Source organism: Lacerta agilis, chromosome 9, assembly GCF_009819535.1.
Source record: "Lacerta agilis isolate rLacAgi1 chromosome 9, rLacAgi1.pri, whole genome shotgun sequence".
NCBI classification, from domain to species: Eukaryota; Metazoa; Chordata; class Lepidosauria; order Squamata; family Lacertidae; genus Lacerta; species Lacerta agilis.
This window is the reverse complement of record NC_046320.1, coordinates 34,523,076-34,544,030: the sequence shown is the minus strand read 5'-3', so window position 1 is coordinate 34,544,030 and position 20,955 is coordinate 34,523,076. Positions and strand designations below refer to the sequence as shown.

Below are 20,955 nucleotides of genomic sequence, written 5' to 3'. Positions count from 1 at the left end.
TATAGTACTATTCTAAGTATATGCAGAATTAGCCCTACTGAGTCCAGGAGGACTCATAGGTAAGCATATATAGAATTGCTGCCTAAATTGCTTTCTGATAAGAAAACGCTTCAACTGCCTTGCTTAAAATGTACTAGGAGTTTTACGTTTCCCTAACACAGAGCCAGCGTGTCTGCTATTGGTTTGACTAGAAGGAGGCTCCTTTCTCCATTTTTTTACTCAATGAACTGGTCAGACAAGAATGTTTGTTTTGGTTTGATGTCATCAGAAACTGTGTGACATACTCAGACCATCCAACCAAGCATTGCCACATTCAGAGGCTGAGCAAACTGGACCTCAGCTCAGGGCCTACATTGCAAGGAGTGACCCAGAACCAGCTGGTTGCTTTCTGCTATGATGCAATCGCAGCCACTACCAGTAACAGGAGGAGAAGTAAGCTGCTTTCTAGCTCATAGAAACTCTTTTCATTTTTTATCATTCCCTATCATGTGTTGTGGTGTGAGTTGCTGGTGAACAAGCAATGAAAGACGGAGCATGTTCTGGATACCTCAGATGACGGTAAAACTACACATCCTATTAAGAATCTTAGGGAAATGTTCTGTCCAATGCTGAGGCCAACAATGGGGGGGGCGGGCAGGAGGCCGAGGATGTTTCAAAGCCCTTTTCCCCCTTGTTCAGCTTAACCCCTGGAAATCGCCCTTCAAGCTGCTGTAACCTCCTTGGGAGAAAAATATATCTGTAGTCCAATGCTATTTTTCTAGAAAAAGAGGTGTGGGAACTCACTACGAACTTTTCCCTTGTTCGCTTATAATGGCAATGGTGCTGGAACTGAGTTCTGGCGAGTTCTGGCTGGAAAAAAAAAGCCTTGCTGCAGTCATGTCTTTTCTCCAGCAGGGGTAAAATCAGTTGGGTGTGGCAATATTCAGAGGAAAAATGGGAGAGGGTTACAAATCCCCCCCCCCAAAAAATCAGCCATATAAACACAGCCTCAGGCTGCACAGTGCAAAAGTTTCCCCAAGGAATCGTGATTCATCCCAAGTCACTGTAGCAAACATACGCAGAGCAAAGCCAAATGAACACAGTGAGAGCAAACAGGATGTACCCAGATAGGAAGCAAGGCTACAGCAAGGCTGGGATGCTAAGCCAGGAACTGACCTTGGCAGAGGGACTTGAAGCTACTGAAAGGGAAGAGGCATGTGCCCATGACATAACCCTTTTGTCTTCACAGCAGACATGGAGATGTTCCATCTCCCTCTGCCCTGATATTCAAGGTTGCAAAGTCCACAGTATGACATCTCAGCAGCTACAAGGCTGGACCCAGCTCCACTCTGGCAGGTCAAACTGGCGTTTGGCTCCAGTGCCATGTTTCTGTAGTGTAGCTTGATGCCTCTTCCCCTAACAGTCTCCGTGTAGTGTGAAGCAGAGACACCCACCCACCCCCCACAAACCTCAAAATAGTGTGAAAGAGCAAGTACAAAATTATAAAATCAAATTCTCGCCCATTAAACCATAACATGCAGCTGGATTAACTGGACGGCCTTTTCCTTTCTGGCTGACAGAAAGCAAAGCACTATAGAAACACTCGGCTTCTGGTGCCTGCCATTCCCTCCTCCCCTCTTGACTTGCATTTGGTCTAAAAGTTCAGTCCCCCAAGGCAAAGGATTCTCCTGAAATAATAAAGGAATCTCCTGGAAAAATAAAGGAGACTCCTACAGAAAAGCCATTTATTTGGATGAAATTAGAGTCCTTAAATGGAAATGCTGAAATGGGAGAGTCCTCTAGCTATGACAACATACATTTTACAAACCTCATGATAATTGAAATTATGTTGCACACATGTTATCGAAAGGATGGGGGAAGCAGTTACAGATCATATTGTGAGGAGAGGTGCTTTATTATCAGTTATTGGAATATTTATTTTCATAGCAATATATATGCCATCTTGGCCCAAATGTAAGCCGCACCCAAATATAAGCTGCACCTTTAAAATTCAAGGGGGGGAGAGAAGAGAGAGAAAAAGACAATATCTGAATATAAGCCGCTCCCTTAAAATTCCAATGGCACTCCTTTCGCCTCCTTGCCGGATCTTAGGTGGACCTCCTGCTTTAGTGATTGTTTCAGCTTTAATTTTTTTTGGGGGGGGGGCTAGCTCTACTTTATTTCTCAGTGTTTTTCTACCTTCGCCTGCTGTGCTGGTGTGGCGAAGAAAAAACAGCTGTGAAGCGATTTTTTCCCGATCAGCTGTGATTTGCCTGTTCTATGATCCTGCGACTGCATTTACTGGTTATTGAAGGAAGAGAGGTTTGTATTCCTGCTTGCGTTTGGTGTGTGCTAGCACCTTTCAGCTTGTTAATTTTCTGGGGGGGTTGCTGTTGCAAGGGATGGTGTGAGCACAGTGTGGCTTTTGCAGCAGTGTTTAAAAGCAGCAGACAATACTGGAGTAAAACCCAATTTTTGAAAGTTCGCGAATATAAGCCGCACTTTAACTTTTCACGGTCAGAATTTGGGAGGGGGTATGTGGTTTTATTCAGGCCAGTACAGTATTTTATATTTTGTTTTCTCCCATTAAATGGTATTCTGTATTCTATTTTCTTGAGTAATTGTTTCATATATAACTGTTTGATTACTTTAAATAAGGTTACTAAGAAAAGGAACATTCTATCATTGGGATTATACTCATCTTTCCCCTTTATATGACTGTGTTGTATACCAAAGATATAATACAACAGAGGCACAGTGAGAAGACACTATCACTTACTTCAACAGTACTCTGTTAATGATTAGATGGAATTGAGTAACAATGTTTAACAAATAAAACCGGGACTTGGGAAACTTACTGTGAAAGTTCAAAGCTCTTTTAAAGTTAAGCTCCCCCCTTCCCCGAAAGACTTAACAAGCCCTCAAAACATGTTTCATTTTAATTTAAAACGTGAGCGTTTGATTGCCTGAATTATAGGTTTATTGCTAGAAAGTATTTCTTGTTACCTTCATAATATGCATTTCATTAGTTTCCTTTTTCAGAATTGCTTTCAGAATTTGAACTCTTAAACATGGCATTCTTCTTTCAACAATTAAGGATGTTCTTGACTCCATGAAAAAGACACCAATCCGCTTGTCTGTCATTTCACTCAACTTTGATTTCAAACTTTGTGCGTAGCTGAAAATGATCAGTTGGATGCAACTGCAGCACAAGTTGCTCACACTGTGACCCCTTGACCTTTATGGCCATTTCTGCAGTTCTTCTTTGGGTTGAACCAAGGCCAGTCGACAAAACAAATATTTCATGGAGTTTGTTTCAGGATATACTCTATGATTGTAGCTGAATGACAAGAGGAATGGCTATTGAATAGGGGGATTGGCTTAAATCATGGGATCAGGTTACACAAAAAGGTTCTGCTAGCATTTAGGAAATGTCAATATATTTTACCTCCAGGTGATTCTGACTCAGTGTGTCATTGGATTCTGGAGTCATGAGTGGGTGTCCATTTTGGGAGAACAAATACCAGTAAGTACATTTCTCTCTTTAAAGAATAAGGAAGTAATTAAGATAGGCACAGAACAGAATGTCCCTGTTTTCTGAGGAATGTTGGAGGGTATGTTATGAATGACCAAACTTTAAGAGGACAAAAAGAAAGAATAAAACACTGCCTAATGGGTAGTTAATTAACTACTAAAAGGGTATATTTTTAAAACAAATCACACGAAGCTACATTTTGGGATCTTAGCAACTGATGTGGCATATTTTATATTGCTTTTAACACTAAAAGATGGAACTGCTGAATCAGTATTTTTCAGTTATATTAAAAACATGAACCGTCATAATGTCAGAACAAGTATGCGTCCCTTGGTCACTTCCATTAGTATATATAATATGAATATATAATCACTCTAAGGCAAATTTGAATGATCTGAACTATTTTTACTCTTGCTAACATTGAATACTTTCTGTAAGAGATCTTTAGGCTGTATACACTCAATATCACTTTTACTGTTATTAGGAATGTCTATTTTTTTATTCCTAGATTTAATTTTAAGAAGCTGTCACTGGAGGATGAGGAAGGCGACAAATCACAAGAAGGGCTAAACAAAGCTAGCAAAGGTGGCCTCATCTATGGAGACTATCTGCAGGTCAGTTTGACTTAGTGGTGCAGCTTCAGCAATGACAGCTGGACCTTTTGCAAGTAGTCAATTGCAAACATACTGAACATTTGTGGCTACACAAAATAATTACCCACATCTTCTGTAGTAGCTAATATATCCTTCATAATAGTGATATATTTAACAGCTCGTTCATATACGTATCTACTCAGAAGCAAGTTCCACCAAGTTCATTGGCACTTAGGGCTTTTCCACACTTCTGCTTGACCCATGCCTAAAAAACGCTTGAGTCTGAACTGTTTCCCGCTTGACCCACACTTTCTAGGCATGAGTCTGAGAGGTTTTGCCTTTACCTCACCACTTTCCCCTGGAAAACTCACTCTTGGGCGCTAAATCAGAACAAACAGCAATCCATGGAAAAGACAACGGCCAATTCAGCACTAAAAAAATTGGTTTCCCAGGGGGAAAGTTGCAAAGCAAACAGAGGTGTTGATAAGTCCTACTCCCACATAAGTGGGTATAGGATTGCAGCCTTTATGTATTCTAGCTTTGTTTTCCCCCAGGCATTTCTAATTTTCCGTGAATTTTGCTTTTTTGTTTTCCCCCAGGCATTTCTAATTTTTCCGTGAATTTTGCCAGGGTGGGGGTGATCAGAATGCCCTTTGCAAACAAACAAACCAAATTACAGTACCAATTTTTATTTAAAAAAAATAGTAAGAATGATAACAATTGCCACTAAACTATGCAAATGCAACTATAATAATAGATAATTAAAAGTTTAAAAATTATCAAGGTTTTCACTAAGCTATGCTTTCTAAAGTTTATCTCTATTTCACTTTTTGTTTTTGAGAGGGGGATCTGAATCAGAAAATGGTTTTAAGAGTGAAGGTGTTGTTAGTACTAGCAGTTCTGTTACTCTGTGTCAGCTGAGAGGTTTTTTTTGGCAGAAGTCTGATGATGATTTTCATTACATTACAAAAGCCTGCATAGACCACAAATCCTGCCTGACAATAAGCCATCATGGAGCAAATTTGTGTGTTTGTATGCCTGGGTCTTATTGAAACATATAGTGGGCAGTAGAGGAAAAAGTGAATATAGTCCTCGTATCTTTCCTTTGTTGCATGGGCAGAGTCGAAGATCCAGAGGAGTATTGGAAATACACCCTGTAAGAATGCTGTGGGGATTGCATGAAATCAAGATAGTGTAAAGGCCCTTCTTAGCGTAGGATTTATCAGATCACTCAAATAGTGGGCCAGAGATCTAACTACCTTCACGCGGGGGGAACCATGTGGAGAGTCTGGCCGCATTAGATAGTTCTTGATCAAAGGCAGCATCCCTAGCAAGAATCCAGTCGCGAATTTTGTCTTTGTCCCATGAGGATAGGGCGGCGAAATCTGGAAAGGAATAGCGATCGCAGATGATCTCCATGCCCCTTGACCAGGTGCTGCTGCCGGTAAGGCTAAGAAGGCTTGTTTAGCTAATAGAGAATTTGGAGTTTCAGCAAGCGATTTGTAAAAGGTATTATCTTGATAGGGCTCTTGCTACGATGGATCTAATCTAATCCCACCGACTATCTAATCCCGCCGACTATCACCAGGGATGATGGCCGCATGAAATACTACTGGCGGATGCCAACCCCTTGATTTCACGTGGACATGGCCATCTATACATGACAGGCCCTGAAACTCAGGACCACCTTTTCAGCTAACTTGCCTTAGCTTCAGTCCTATCTATCTTCCTGATATGGACACTGTCGACATGCCCTGCTATTGTTCTCTTTTTTATCTGTATTATACAGCACGATTTTACATCTATATTTTAACTGTATCTGTAGTATTCTTTGTATAATCGCGCCAGGCCACTGCCTGGTCTTTTACTATGTGCTATGGCCATATGGCTAATGCAATAAATAAATTGATTGATTGATTGTATGCCTGGCTACCACAGACAATGATTAGGGACAGGGTTTCTGAATACCTCAATGTTAATCTCATCTGTTTAGTAGTCACCCCCCAAAAAAATAAAATTAAAAAATCCTGTCTCATTCAGTGATGAGAAGTGGATTTTTCCCCAAGCTTAAAGTTCTCACTTATGGACTTGTTGATATTTATAATATTTCTCTTTCAAGGGGCATTGCTTAGTGTTAGTGTTATATGTGAAAGGTCCCGTGTTCAATTTCCAGCATCTCCAGTTAAAAGGATGAGGTGATGGAAAAGTCCTTTCCCTGAGACTCTGGCGAGCACTTGCCCATCAGAGTGGATAATACCAGGTTAAATGGACCAGTGGCTCAGTTTTCTTCAACACCATATGACCTAGGGCATACTTCTGACCATTTATCCTTTCTATTAAAGAGCAACCGGCCAGGCCTAGGTAGACAGCTGCCAGACAACGGTATCAACAGATAATTCAAACAATTGTCCTTCTTCTCATTTATTTGCAGGGTTTAAGAGCAACCTTTTGACAAGTGCTTAAAGATGGCTTACAAGACAAAGCCCTATGAAAACATTAACTCAGTAGCATTTCCAGGCAGGGCTGAGGAAATAAGACCTTGGAGAGCTGCTGTTATTCAGTATAGACTGTACCGGACAGTACTGAATCAAAACAACTTTTTGGAATGACATCTCAGACAGAAAAACAAAAGCTACAATAGCAAAACAAGTTATGTGGCCACATTCACCCTATATATTTAAAGTGCTCTGATACCACTTTAATAGTTATGGCTTTGCCCAAATAATTCTGGGTGTTTCCTAATGGTGCTGTTAGGAGACCTTACAGAAAACTCTGAGAATTGTAGCTCTGTGAAACAAACAGAGGGGTCCCCTACCAATTCTCAGCACCCTTAACAAAGTACAGATCCTATAATTATTAACACATATATTTTTGAATGCAGTTTTGACTAATGCACACATTTTGGGAAGTGGTTTCTCCTTAAATTGCATTTTTGTGTGTTGTTTTCACTAATAGATTCATTTTATGCACATTTTACCGTAATATGTGCAAAACAAAATAAAAATAAAAAAATTCCTTCCAGTAGCACCTTAGATACCAATTAAGTTTGTTCTTGGTATGAGCTTTTGTGTGCATACACACTTCTTCAGAAAGCTTTTTTTGTTTTGTTTTGACTATGGCAGACCAACACGGCTACCTACCTGTAACTCGTAATATGTGCATTTTTGCAAACATTCTTTGGTTGGAGAACTGCATCACAAGTTCGGATATGTGTAAATTTCAAAGGATGGCTGCACTCTGGTTGTCATATTGTTTGGAAAGTGCAAATTTGCTAGATTCAGCTTTAAATGCAAACCAAATCAAATTATCCCCCAAACCAATGAGCACAACTCATTTGGATATTACTCTTAATTTTTTGGGCAGCGGTGGGGAGGGGAGGGGAATCTGTGAAGCTCCAACACAGTTCTGAACATAAAAAGTTGTTCGTGTTGATTGTTTAATATATTTTTTAAGCCGAACCGAGAAAAGTTTTGTGAGAATTAAATATACTATTTCTATGTCTTACTTTTAAAGCTGGACAAAATACTGAATGCTCAGGAGCTTCAGAGTGAAAAGAAGGGGAACAGAATCCACGATGAACATCTGTTATTGTGACCACCAAGGTAACCTTTCAGAAGAAGCAGGAGCAGAGCAAATGCTGTACAGTCCAGCCCCACTTGATTATCTGATGATGAAATTATTGTCGTATTTATCATATTGGTCAGAGTTATGAATGAATAATAATGCATGCATACAATGAGAGCACATGGACATCTATTATCCATTCCTCAGAAACCTTGCCCCATTTTTTAATTTTTATGGGGAAGTTTGTGGGGGAAATCTCTAAATGCCTTGGTACCAACCATTTTAGATGAGTATCAAGGAAAGCTGGTTGGTTGGTTTTTTTTTTTAAACAAAACCTGCTAGCCTATACATTCAGTGAACTATATATGCTGTAGAAATTGGATAACATATTTACACTAGACGCATATAAGGGCCAGTTCAGGGGTCTTTTGCTGACTACAACGGAGGCCATCCTGTTAAAATTCCTTATGGCTGCAGAAGTCATTGAAGTGGAAGGGCAGAGAGGGGCCAGATAAGGCAATTTAAGAAGGTTACTTGAGGCCAGAAAAACTGGAGTCAGTATGTATAAGCATTTTATTTACAGATTCTACCTTTAAGTAATGATAACAACTTTTCCATATGACAATTTCGTAATAGATATGGCGATGATCAACTTCTGATATTTCAGCTTAACTCATTGTCACTGTCCCTAAGAAGTGAAACTAAGAACAGTGCCTTTTGATTTCAGCTTATGAACTGTGGTTCAAGCAGATTCTGTGGGAACTGGATTCAGTTCGAGTGATTTTCCAAAATGGTCACGTAAGTAAGAGAGATATAAGATAGCTAATGAAAAAACCCTATTATTTCTATTTTTCACCAAATAATCACTGAATATTTGAAATTCAACCCCTGTTCAGGCATCTTATTCTAAAGACCTATTCATGGGAGGAAGGAGAGAAGGCTCTCACCATTGTGCTCCACTCTTATCCTTCCCCAGTGATATCTTTGTATTTATTTGGGAGAATATCTGCAGCAGGACAGCCTCAAAACATGTAGAGGCTCCATCAGTTGAAGCCTTAAGGTTCCTGTTCACAAGGACAGTTTACCGGTACATGCATTTGTTTGGCTGCCCATATCTTCCCAAAAGCATGGACAGCAGTAAGGATATGCCAGTGGGAAGTGCATGGCAAACAGAGAAATGGGCACATCCCAGCAGCTAATAGACTCCCAAACAGAGTTTACGATGATCCTTAGTGTGACACTTAAGAACAATTTGTTTGTTTCCTCATATGCAGATTCAATTGATTGGGCTATTATTCAAATTGAAACGCAGGTGATTAAAACATATCCAGGTGACACAGCCCTAATTAGAATAACCTATAGAGGCCCTGCTCTCCCTTGCCAGTTGAGTCATGATATGATGTCTTTTTCTACTAAGGTGAGAGATGAGAGAAACATGCTTAAGGTTGTCACTCGAATGAACAGGATAACAATGATTCTTAAACTACTTGTGGAACAATTTTCTGTTCTGGAAACAATGACTGCCCTGGACTTCTTTGATTTCAGGTAAACACTGTATTTGATTATTTGATTTCTCATGCTTAGCTGTGTCCATAAGTAATTGAGCACCTCATAGGGTTGCCACATGTCCTCTTTTTCCTGAACTTGCCCTACTTTTCATGGGTAGAGTCATGATAGCGATCCATAGTTAAAAGAAGAAGTTGGCAAATGTGTCCTCTTTTTTTTTGTTCTTCAAAATATGGCAACCCTAGGTCTCCCATCTCACAGCTCCAAGGGAAGCATTCGATTATTTTAATGTTTGCACTGCCAACAGAGATGTGGCTATACTTTGGGATTTAGCGAAGAAGCTGTACCACACTCCATTATTATTGTGGTCATTATGAATGCTGGAGACCTGTGGGATAAAGCCAAAGGCTTATCAACTCCAGCAGTCTGTTTTCACATGGCCATAGAGATGCCCGTGTGGTTCCCAGCAACTGGTATGAAGAGGCATACTGCTTCAACAAGCAGCCATGGATAGCCTTATCTTCCATGAATCTATCTAATCCTCTTTTAAAACCATCCAAGTTGGTGGCCATCACTACCTCTTGCGGGAGCAAATTCCATTGTTGTACCATCACTGTTTGAGACACTTTATGAAGCACAAGAAGGCAGGCCTCTGCACCAGAAACTTATAATTTAAAATCCAACACAGAGTAAATAGCAGGCAAAAGGGAGAGACGTGCAGGGTAATCAAGACACAAAGTGCAATAATTTCACGTACTTATGCTCAGTGCCAAACTTGAAATTCACTTGGTATGTAGCAGGCAACTCTGTTTTGAGTTGCAATTTCCTCCCTTAATTACAGGTTTTGAGAAGAGGGCAATCCTTATCAGTAAGTAGCAATGAGGTAGAAATTTGATTCTGTTTGCATTTAGAGGAAAACTTCCTTAGTTTGCACTTTCCAAAACAATATGTGAACTGAAACACAGCCATCCTTTGAAATTTGCACTTCTCAGAATTTTGCAGTTCCATTTTGCAGACAAAATTCATATACTTTGGTAATTCGTTTGTATAAAAGCACACGTTAGCAAAAAAGGCATACAAAAATGTGTTATATTAGGCAAAATTGCTTTGTAAAAATATGAATGTTAGGCAAAATTACATGAAAATATGTATAATTAGGAGAAATTTGCACTAAAATGCTGAGGGCAGCTTCCTGCATTGAATATCTCATTGTTTTTAATAAATTTTCAATCAAACATAGAAATACATTTGGACTGTGGGAATGGGTTGCTCAAAAGTGTCTATTAACACTATTTGTATACTATTATTATTATTATTATTATTACTACTACTACTACTAGATTTATTTATATCCTGCCTTTCCCCCTGATGGACTCAAGGTGGCTTACAGATAAAATGAAAACGTGTTTTTTACATTCTATCCTCAATTGTATTTTTTTTAATCTATCCTCAAAGAGATTATTTGAGTCCAGCTTCAGGATTTCAGAGCTTACAGTTTCGACTGCTGGAGAACAAGATTGGTGTCCCTCAAAGTCTGAGAGTCCCATATAACAGAAGACATTACCGGGATAACTTCAAGGGAAAGGAGAACGAATTATTGCTTAAATCTGAACAGGAGCCAACTCTATTGCAGCTAGTGGAAGTATGAGTTTGCCTTCTACTGATTTCTTTCTATGCACAGTTTGAAAAACTAATAATTTACTTTTACTTGCAAGTATCACCTTGATTTGGGAGTAGGCATTGTAAGTTGTTTTTTTAATGTGATGGTTTTTAATGCTGTAAACTGCCCTGTGGTCTTAGGGTGAAGGGTCGGTAATTAATAACAATAACAATAACAATAACAACAATTAGTCATTATGCATGTCGGGGGGGGATGTCAATAAAGTAGTCCCTATCCCAATAGAAACTGCTATGTTCAAATGTAAACACCGTGCTATTTTTAAGCCTACACATTTTCATATGTCTTTCTTAAGACTGTTGTTGCCACTTCACATACTAAAACATCAAATATTATCAGTACAAGCTATGTAACCTACATAATAGTTTATCTATTTTGTTTTCCAAGGCATGGTTGGAGAGAACGCCAGGACTTGAACCAGAAGGATTTAATTTCTGGGGGAAGTTTGAGGTGAATGTACTGAAGGGACTGGAAGAAGAGTTTGCAATGGTGCAGGTAAACATAATTTGCCACAGATCCTTAATGCTTGTTTTTTGCAACGAAACTTCCAGGGTGCAGTTCCACCTGTATGAACAATTATCCCTGCATTTTGGAGGAAGAGAAATCTAAGCATGCCTGTGTGATCCATTTCCCCCCCATGTAAGAATATGTGGTTCTAACATAGCTGAAAATCACTCAAGCTATAAGGAATCATTTATGCTTGTATTATCATGTGGATCATGTGGTGATGTACACACAAAGGTAGTACCTTGTGGACACACACACACACACACATATACACATACACATACGTGTGTGTGTTTGATTTTTCCAAGTGCCACTCATCCATTTGGCTGCCTCTATGAAACAAAATTTTCATCTTTACTGCTCATGAGCTCATTGCCAATTCAGTAATTTGGAATAAGGGATATATTTCCTACAAACATTCTGTGGGCAATTCTGTGACAGTACCAGGAGTACTTTCTCAGGATTCCATAACCCCTTCAAAGAACTTCAGTTCCCAAAGTCCATTGAGTGGTAATTGGGAGTTTTGTTCTCTCATGACAGTTAAGGCTGTCTCAAGTCCATCTCTGAAGTCCAGTCACTGAACTTGTTATCAGAAGTCTAATTCCCATGTTGCCCCATGGGATGTTAAACAGAGATTTAATATTCATGTATGGAAAAAAATTGTGAATAAGTTAATGGAAGAATTAGCAGGTGTGTGTGTGTTTTGCTCCCTATTCATGAGGATGAGGAGAACTGAGATGGAGAGTTCATGAAGAAAGCTGAGAATGATTGGATGACGTTGAGTGCATTTTGGGTCAGCATAACTGAGTTCTTAATGAAAATTTTGGAACTTAGGACACATTCCATTTTATGCAAATCAATGAAAAAGTGAAGCTTTTAGTATGTTTTTAAAATAAATAATTGATGTGACTTCAAAAGGCCAAACAAGACTTGGAGGAAAAAGAAGATCAACTGGCAGAACTTCAGAAACAAAAAGAAGTGCTCATTTCATTGTTTGATGAAAAACGCCATGAACATCTCCTTAGTAAAGGTAGGTAGGCTCATTAGAGTGTGCAGATGTGAATTGCTAGTTTCTAGCATACCAGATGGAACTAAGCTGTAATAAAACTGATATATTATTTAACATGCATTACAATTTGCAGGTGAAAGACGGCTGTCTTACAAAGCAATGAAAGGAGCTTTAATGATCTACTTCTACAGGTACATTAAAGGGTGACTCAGCCCTGTAAAATCTCTCTCTTAAAGGGTGACTCATCCCCGTAAAATCTCTCCCACTAGCAATCTTGTTTTCTTCCTCAGAGAGTGTTTTTTTTTTTTTATAAAAACTTTTAAAAAACAAACAAACCACATTCCCGCTGTCTTTTCCAAGTGTGGTTGCTGGTTTTGAGAGTGAAATATTCTTAGTACAGTCGTACCTTGGTTCTTGAACAAAATCTGTTCTGGAAGTCCATTCAACTTCCGAAAACATTTGAAAACCAAAGCACAGCTTCCGATTGGCTGCAGGAGCTTCTTGCACTCAATTGGAAGCCGCGTGGGATGTTTGGATTCCAAATAACATTCCCAAACCAGAACACTCACTTCTGGGTTTGCGGCGTTCGGGAGCCAAAACGTTCGAGTTGCAAGGTGTTTGACAACCAAGGTGCGGCTGTATTTGGATTTTTGCAAGTAGATGCCCCCTGCAGACTTTGCCTGGGTAAATTGTAGAAGGTTGGGAAGGGGCTTGGATTTCAGAATGAAACATTCTAGGATTTCACATTATGTTTCAATTACTATTGGTAAATAAAGTGTAAGGCTAAGCATTCTTAAAGCTGGGGTGTGGAAGAGGCAAGTCTGCCTTTTGAAACATCCTCCAAGGGATCATAGAACTGTACCCTAAATATACTTGCTAGGAAGTAAACCCTACAAAACACAATGGGATTTACTTCTCAGAAAACTTGCACAGGAATGCACTGCCCATCTTTCTATCTTCTGTGGAAGCTGGTTATAATTTAGCTGCTGAATTCCACGTGATCTAGAGTCAATAAACAATTGTGCCTTTAAGCTTATGAAACCAGCAGCATGAAACTCCCCTCTCCAGCTCCTATTAACTCATATATATGTCAGTACAAAGAATAGAAGCAGAAACCATATAATCTTGTGAGACGCCAATTACGAATGTTATCTTTGTTATCAATTTACTGCTGTTTTTGAAATAGCAACATTTCAACCATAGCAGGCCATTAAACTACTTTTGCAAAGTTTAGGATAAAATATAGCATAGCATGTATTTATCAATGCGTCTTTTCGTTTGATACATAAAGTAGAAAATGATAATTTTAGCACATTAATGACTTTTCCCTCTGTCCTCCCCACCTCCTTAAGAGAGGAGCCTCGTTTTCAGGTTCCTTTTCAGCTCCTCACTTCTCTGATGGATATTGATGTGCTGATGACTAAATGGAGATGTAAGTTTTCTCTCCTGTGCTATGACCTCCACAACACACTAATGCACAGTGCTACCCCCCCAAAATGTTTAGGGGTACTCTCATTTTGACTAAAACCCCCCCCCCACCATCTTATAGTTCAAATTGGGGAAAAATAAATACATTAAATGGACAAAAGTACAAAAATTCACATGGGATGTGGGTGGTGCTGTGGATTAAACCACAGAGCCCAGCCCAGGGCTTGCCAATCAGGTGGTCAGTGGTTTGAATCCCTGCGACGGGGTGAGCTCCCATTTCTCAGTCCCTGCTCCTGCCAACCTAGCAGTTCAAAAGCACGAAGTGCAAGTAGATTAATAGGTACCGCTACGGCGGGAAGGTAAACAGCGTTTCCATGCACTGCTCTGGTTCGCCAGAAGCGGCTGAGTCATGCTGGCCACATGACCCGGGAGCTGTATGCCGAGTCCCTCGGCCGATAAAGCGGGATGAGTGCTGCAACCCCAGAGTCACTGCTAACGCACATTGCTACTACTGAAAACCCAAGAGGTTGTACAGAGAACTGACTGATTAAATGTGTGGCTAATTAATTCATGCTTGTCCTACAAAACATGGGAAATCGCACAACTACTTACTCCCTGCTGTTACATGTGGATGACACCTGGCAGCTTTGCACACAGACCACAAACTAACACTGTTGTGGTGTGATAAGAGAGCAAAGATGCATTACAGATTCCTGAAATATGTACACCAATGACTCATGGTGAACAAATACTGCAGACAGACCCTTTGTCTCTCAGTAAGTACATATCTGCAGTTTTCTACTTGGTATTTGGGGATCTATCCTTTCTATTAGATCTACCTTGTCTATTGGGGGATCTACCTTGTCTATTAGAAAAATATTCACCCCTATCTTCTTCTTCTTTACCTGAACTAGTTAACTGAATAACATTGTCTTATAACTAGATGCACAGTGGCAAAACATTGAGTTACAATTCAGAAAGTCTCCCAATTCAAATCTTGCCTTTCCCATGAATTCACATTCAGTAGGCCATTCAGTTTCAGCCTCCTCTGCAATAGGATACTGAACTGCCTTATACAAGACACTTTAAAAACTCTAAAGATAGGCAGGTATTGCAAAGCATGATATGTGCCGATATTATTTAATTATATAGTTGGGGGAAATATGTTAACGTAAAGACACTCTAGTTTGCAATACAGAGAAGCCAAGCTATCCATTATATAACTTTTTAAAGGACCATTCCAGTTGTAATAGGATAGCCTTTTTAATGAGATACGCACTTAAAAAAAAAAACTTCATCTATTTAGATAACCATGTGTGTATGGTGCACAGAATGATTGGCAGCAAGGCTGGGACTGGAGGATCCTCAGGATATCAGTATTTACGCTCAACTGTGAGGTGAGTCTATAGGAAATAGAGTTCCACTTTATAGTCATGTTTCATAAATGGCAAGGCACATGGACAAGTCAAAAAAGGATGGTGATATGAAAAAAGAAAGAAGAGAGCCATTTTTTTGAACATTGAACATATTTGCTTTAACACTGTTTCAAAATTTGTGTCTGAGGGTTTTCTTTTAAATAAAAAAAAAAGATGACACTGCTACTAACAAATATGATTTTAACAGTTTACAGGGAGAGTAAAGATGGAGAAATAAGTTTATTTCCCTATTTCAAAACACTAGATTTTTTTTTCCCACCCAGTGAAAGTGACTGGTAGCAGGTTCAGGACAAACAAAGGTATCTTTAATTAGTGCAGTAAATTCATTGCTATAAACCAGCCTTGTCAAATCTGGTACCTCACAGATCGCTTGGACCGCAACTGATGTTTCCTCCCTTTATGGTCTTGATTTATGGGCTACACTAAAATGAGGCTGCATTTTAAGTTGTATTTTAAGCCGTATTTTAATTAACTGGTTTTTCCCCCTATTACTTTTTATTGTAATTTATATTTGGTGTTAGCCGCCCTGAGCCCGGCCCTGGCCGGGGAGGGCAGGGTATAAATAAAAATGTATTATTATTATTATTATTATTAACTCTCACCTGCCCCAGCCAACACATGCGAGGATGTGATCCAAAATATCTGGAAGGTGCTAGATTGGGGAAGGCTGCTATAAGCTAGGACAAGGATGTTGCCTGCCAGCCATGAATGCGGGAATGTGAAAAATGTGGCTACATAAAGATGGTGTTCATAAGTGGCTACACTGGTGTGGTTGCTCTTGTGGTCAAAATTACCCCAATTTTCATCTGAGTTATAATAAGTTCATCTGGTTACATTTCATACTGCAATCCATGCGGCTGCTTGAATCAGGCCACAGTGGACTTTATAAAAGGGACCCACCACTACAGGAGCCATGTTGTTGGCACTGCAGATCATAGCACTGTCCTGGCCCTAGTTCACCACTTTCTATCCAGCTTACCCCCTCGAGCCTTAGCTGATGACATCCAGCCCTCAAGCATGAGTGTTGGAAGCCAGTACAAAATGAAAACTCCTGGTAGCAGGACTATCTATGTCAAATTCACATTCCATCATGTCACACAGAACTAGAAAATAATATGGAATACCATTCCTCCCTTTAAAAATATGACTGCGTTTCTTTTTCCTTTGCAGCGACCGATACAAAGTGTTTGTTGATTTGTTCAACCTTTCAACGTATTTGGTGCCTCGTCACTGGATCCCCAGAATGAACCCAACTGTTCACAAGTTCCTTTACACAGCAGAATATTGTGACAGTTCCTACTTCAGCAGTGATGATTCAGATTGAAAATCTTCCATGTCTATTCCTTGTAAATAACTGAATGAAGCTTGGTCCTTTAACATTATACTTTATGCATACAGTATGTAACAGTATAGAAATCTATATCTATTTATGTGCAATGTACTATAGCATCTAAAGCACAATAATCAGCTCTACAATTTATAAATAAAATTTAGAGATGATGAGGCAAACAGCTCAGATTCATTTATTTTAACGGTTTGAACTGTTGTTGTTGTTGTTGTTGTCCCTGTTTAACAATGATTTGCTAAGCTTGCTCAGATAACTATTTTAGGCTGCCGTCCTTTACCCATTTACTTGGGAGGAATCCCTACTGCACGCATTGGGACTTTTGCTTAGACATGTATTTCGGTTGTACTATTGAGTTTTGTGATTGTGAAGATAATGTTTTAATGTGACATGCCTTGGGAGGTGGCATAGAAATAATTGTAAATAAAATAAAAATAAAAATCTACCCTGTAGTATTGAGTAACTGAAGAAATAAGGTAGCAAAATCTGTATAATCCTCTTTTCAGCGATAATAACATGTAGTACCACTTACCACATCGATCTTCTATACTGCATAGAGACAATCAATTCCACATTATGTTATTAAGGCAATAGAGTAATGTTATGAGAGACTCCAGGACTCCTTACTGAGGGACTGAGCTAATATTTGACTTGGCTTAGGAAGACACAACACCATTTTTTTTTACATAATGCTTGGCATATATTATGAAGCAATCACAGCTGAATTTCATCCTTCTCCAATTATGTTGTTGTTGTTGTTCAGTCGTTCAGTCGTGTCCGACTCTTCGTGACCCCATGGACCAGAGCACGCCAGGCACGCCTATCCTTCACTGCCTCTCGCAGTTTGGCCAAACTCATGTTAGTAGCTTCAAGAACACTGTCCAGCCATCTCATCCTCTGTCGTCCCCTTCTCCTTGTGCCCTCCATTTTTCCCAACATCAGGGTCTTTTCTAGGGAGTCTTCTCTTCTCATGAGGTGGCCAAAGTACTGGAGCCTCAACTTCAGGATCTGTCCTTCCAGTGAGCACTCAGGGCTGATTTCTTTGAGAATGGATAGGTTTGATCTTCTTGCAGTCCATGGGACTCTCAAGAGTCTCCTCCAGCACCATAATTCAAAAGCATCAATTCTTCGGCGATCAGCCTTCTTTATGGTCCAGCTCTCACTTCCATACATTACTACTGGGAAGACCATAGCTTTAACTATACGGACCTTTGTCGGCAAAGTGATGTCTTTGCTTTTTAAGATGCTATCTAGGTTTGTCATTGCTTTTCTCCCAAGAAGCAGGCGTCTTCTAATTTCGTGACTGCTGTCACCATCTGCAGTGATCATGGAACCCAAGAAAGTGAAATCTCTCACTGCCTCCATTTCTTCCCCTTCTATTTGCCAGGATGTGATGGGACCAGTGGCCATGATCTTAGTTTTTTTGATGTTGAGCTTCAGACCATATTTTGCGCTCTCCTCTTTCACCCTCATTAAAAGGTTCTTTAATTCCTCCTCACTTTCTGCCATCAAGGTAGTATCATCAGCATATCTGAGGTTGTTGATATTTTTTCCGGCAATCTTAATTCCGGTTGGGGATTCATCCAGTCCAGCCTTTCGCATGATGAATTCTGCATATAAGTTAAATAAGCAGGGAGACAATATACAGCCTTGTCGTACTCCTTTCCCAATTTTGAACCAATCAGTTGTTCCATATCCAGTTCTAACTGTAGCTTCTTGTCCCACATAGAGATTTCTCAGGAGACAAATGAGGTGATCCGGCACTCCCATTTCTTTAAGAACTTGCCATAGTTTGCTGTGGTCGACACAGTCAAATGCTTTTGCGTAGTCAATGAAGCAGAAGTAGATGTTTTTCTGGAACTCTCTAGCTTTCTCCATAATCCAGCGCATGTTTGCAATTTGGTCTCTGGTTCCTCTGCCCCTTCGAAATCCAGCTTGCACTTCTGGGAGTTCTCGGTCCACATACTGCTTCAGCCTGCCTTGTAGAATTTTGAGCATAACCTTGCTAGCGTGTGAAATGAGTGCAATTGTGCGGTAGTTGGAGCATTCTTTGGCACTGCCCTTCTTTGGGATTGGGATGTAGACTGATCTTCTCCAATCCTCTGGCCACTGCTGAGTTTTCCAAACTTGCTGGCATATTGAGTGTAGCACTTTAACAGCATCATCTTTTAAAATTTTAAATAGTTCAGCTGGAATATCATCACTTCCACTGGCCTTGTTGTTAGCAAGGCTTTCTAAGGCCCATTTGACTTCACTCTCCAGGATGTCTGGCTCAAGGTCAGCAACCACATTACCTGGGGTGTATGAGACCTCCATATCTTTCTGGTATAATTCCTCTGTGTATTCTTGCCACCTCTTCTTGATGTCTTCTGCTTCTGTTAGGTCCTTCCCACTTTTGTCCTTAATTGTGGTAATCTTTGTACGAAATGTTCCTTTCATATCTCCAATTTTCTTGAACAAATCTCTGGTTTTCCCCATTCTGTTATTTTCCTCTATTTCTTTGCATTGCTCATTTAGAAAGGCCCTCTTGTCTCTCCTTGCTATTCTTTGGAAATCTGCATTCAATTTCCTGTATCTTTCACGATCTCCCTCGCATTTTGCTTGTCTTCTCTCCCCCGCTATTTGTAAGGCCTCATTGGACAGCCACTTTGCCTTCTTGCATTTCTTTTTCATTGGGATGGTTTTCGTTGCTGTCTCCTGTATAATGTTACGAGCCTCCATCCACAGTTCTTCAGGCACTCTATCCACCAAATCTAAATCCTTAAACCTGTTCTTCACTTCAACTGTGTATTCATAAGGAATTTGATTTAGATTGTATCTTAGTGGCCCAGTGGTTTTTCCTACTTTCTTCAGTTTAAGCTGGAATTTTGCTATAAGAAGCTGATGATCTGAGCCACAGTCAGCTCCAGGTCTTGTTTTTGCTGAGTGTATAGAGCTTCTCCATCTTTGGCTGCAGAGAATATAATCAATCTGATTTCGATGTTGCCCATCTGGTGATGTCCATGTGTAGAGTCGTCTCTTGTGTTGTTGGAAAAGAGTGTTTGTGATGACCAGCTTGTTCTCTTGACAGAACTCTATTAGCCTTTGCCCTGCTTCATTTTGAACTCCAAGGCCAAACTTGCCAGTAGTTCCTTTTATCTCTTGACTCCCTACTTTAGCATTCCAATCCCCTATAATGAGAAGAACATCCTTCTTTGGTGTCATTTCTATAAGGTGTTGTAGGTCTTCATAGAATTGGTCAATTTCAGTTTCTTCAGCACTGGTAGTTGGTGCATAAACTTGGATTACTGTGATGTTAAAAGGTCTGCCTTGGATTCGTATCGAGATCATTCTATCATTTTTGAAATTGCATCCCAGTACAGCTTTCGCCACTCTTTTGTTGACTATGAGGGCCACTCCATTTCTTTCTCCAATTATAAGTGACTTTAAAACAAAAGGATGCGAGCCTTTATAATTGTAGATACAAATAAGAAACAGTGATTTTTTTCATGATTCTTTATTATAAAAATTAGAAATGTCCAATGTTCAACTCAGGTAGCTTTTATTCATATTTTAATCCAAATTGATTGCTAAGCCACCACAGTTTCCCCTAAGTGGTTGGAAGTACAGGTGTTTTGTGATCAAATGTTAATTTTAAGCATTTCAAAAATACTTTTCATTTGTGCATGTGAATCCAATGCAGAGCCAAAGAGTAGGGAACAACACACCTGACAATTAAAAGAGAAGCCAGGTTGCCAATATTAAACGGAGAAGCAAAGACTTAGCTATGCTACTTTAGGGCCTATACTAAACAGAGAAGTGATGTCATGTCCTCGGAGAACGTAAATGCTTAAAGAACAGAAGCAGAAGGAGAGCTCAACAGCAGCAGCAGAAAATCAGAGAGAACACAGCTGCTGACTGGATGCCTCTAGGGGTTGATTCACAATTTCTGCTGCGTTGATAAAGTTACGAAGTATATTGCTAGGTGGAAAAAACATGCACCCTATGCATTCGACACTCACCTAATTCTGACTTTAATTTGTAAAACGCTTTGCAACTTTGATTGTATTTTGCCTGCATGGCAATCTTGTGAGATGGATTATTATTGTTCCCATTTTATAGACGGGGAACCAAGGTAGAGAGTGTGATTTGCCCAAGACCACACAGCAGGTACCTGGTATTTGATGAACTCTGGTCTCCCAGATACAAACCCAGTTCTCTTATCTAATGGGTCACAATAGCTCAACTCTTATTTGAAATATTTTGCTAAGCACGAGTAAGGTCAGGATTTTGAAAACTGAGACATGAACTTGTAATACCGGTATATAAAATGCCTACTTTTTCCATAAGTGATGGTCTGGAGTACACCGCTGTTGTTCAGCTCCTAAAAATAAAT

The 20,955-nt window shown here is 39.8% G+C and overlaps 1 protein-coding gene across 1 annotated transcript; it reads left to right on the top strand.

Annotated features, from left to right (window-relative positions):
• Positions 1 to 3,332: 3,332 nt before the first annotated feature.
• TDO2 (tryptophan 2,3-dioxygenase) lies at positions 3,333 to 17,025 on the top strand. Its single transcript, XM_033160557.1, has 13 exons — positions 3,333 to 3,505; positions 4,023 to 4,128; positions 7,621 to 7,697; positions 8,339 to 8,355; positions 8,399 to 8,469; positions 9,089 to 9,216; positions 10,633 to 10,819; positions 11,243 to 11,350; positions 12,281 to 12,392; positions 12,505 to 12,562; positions 13,724 to 13,803; positions 15,106 to 15,196; positions 16,406 to 17,025. Exons 1-13 carry the CDS (start codon positions 3,471 to 3,473, stop codon positions 16,557 to 16,559), a joined length of 1,224 nt encoding a protein of 407 aa, XP_033016448.1. The 5' UTR covers positions 3,333 to 3,470; the 3' UTR covers positions 16,560 to 17,025.
• Positions 17,026 to 20,955: the final 3,930 nt, after the last annotated feature.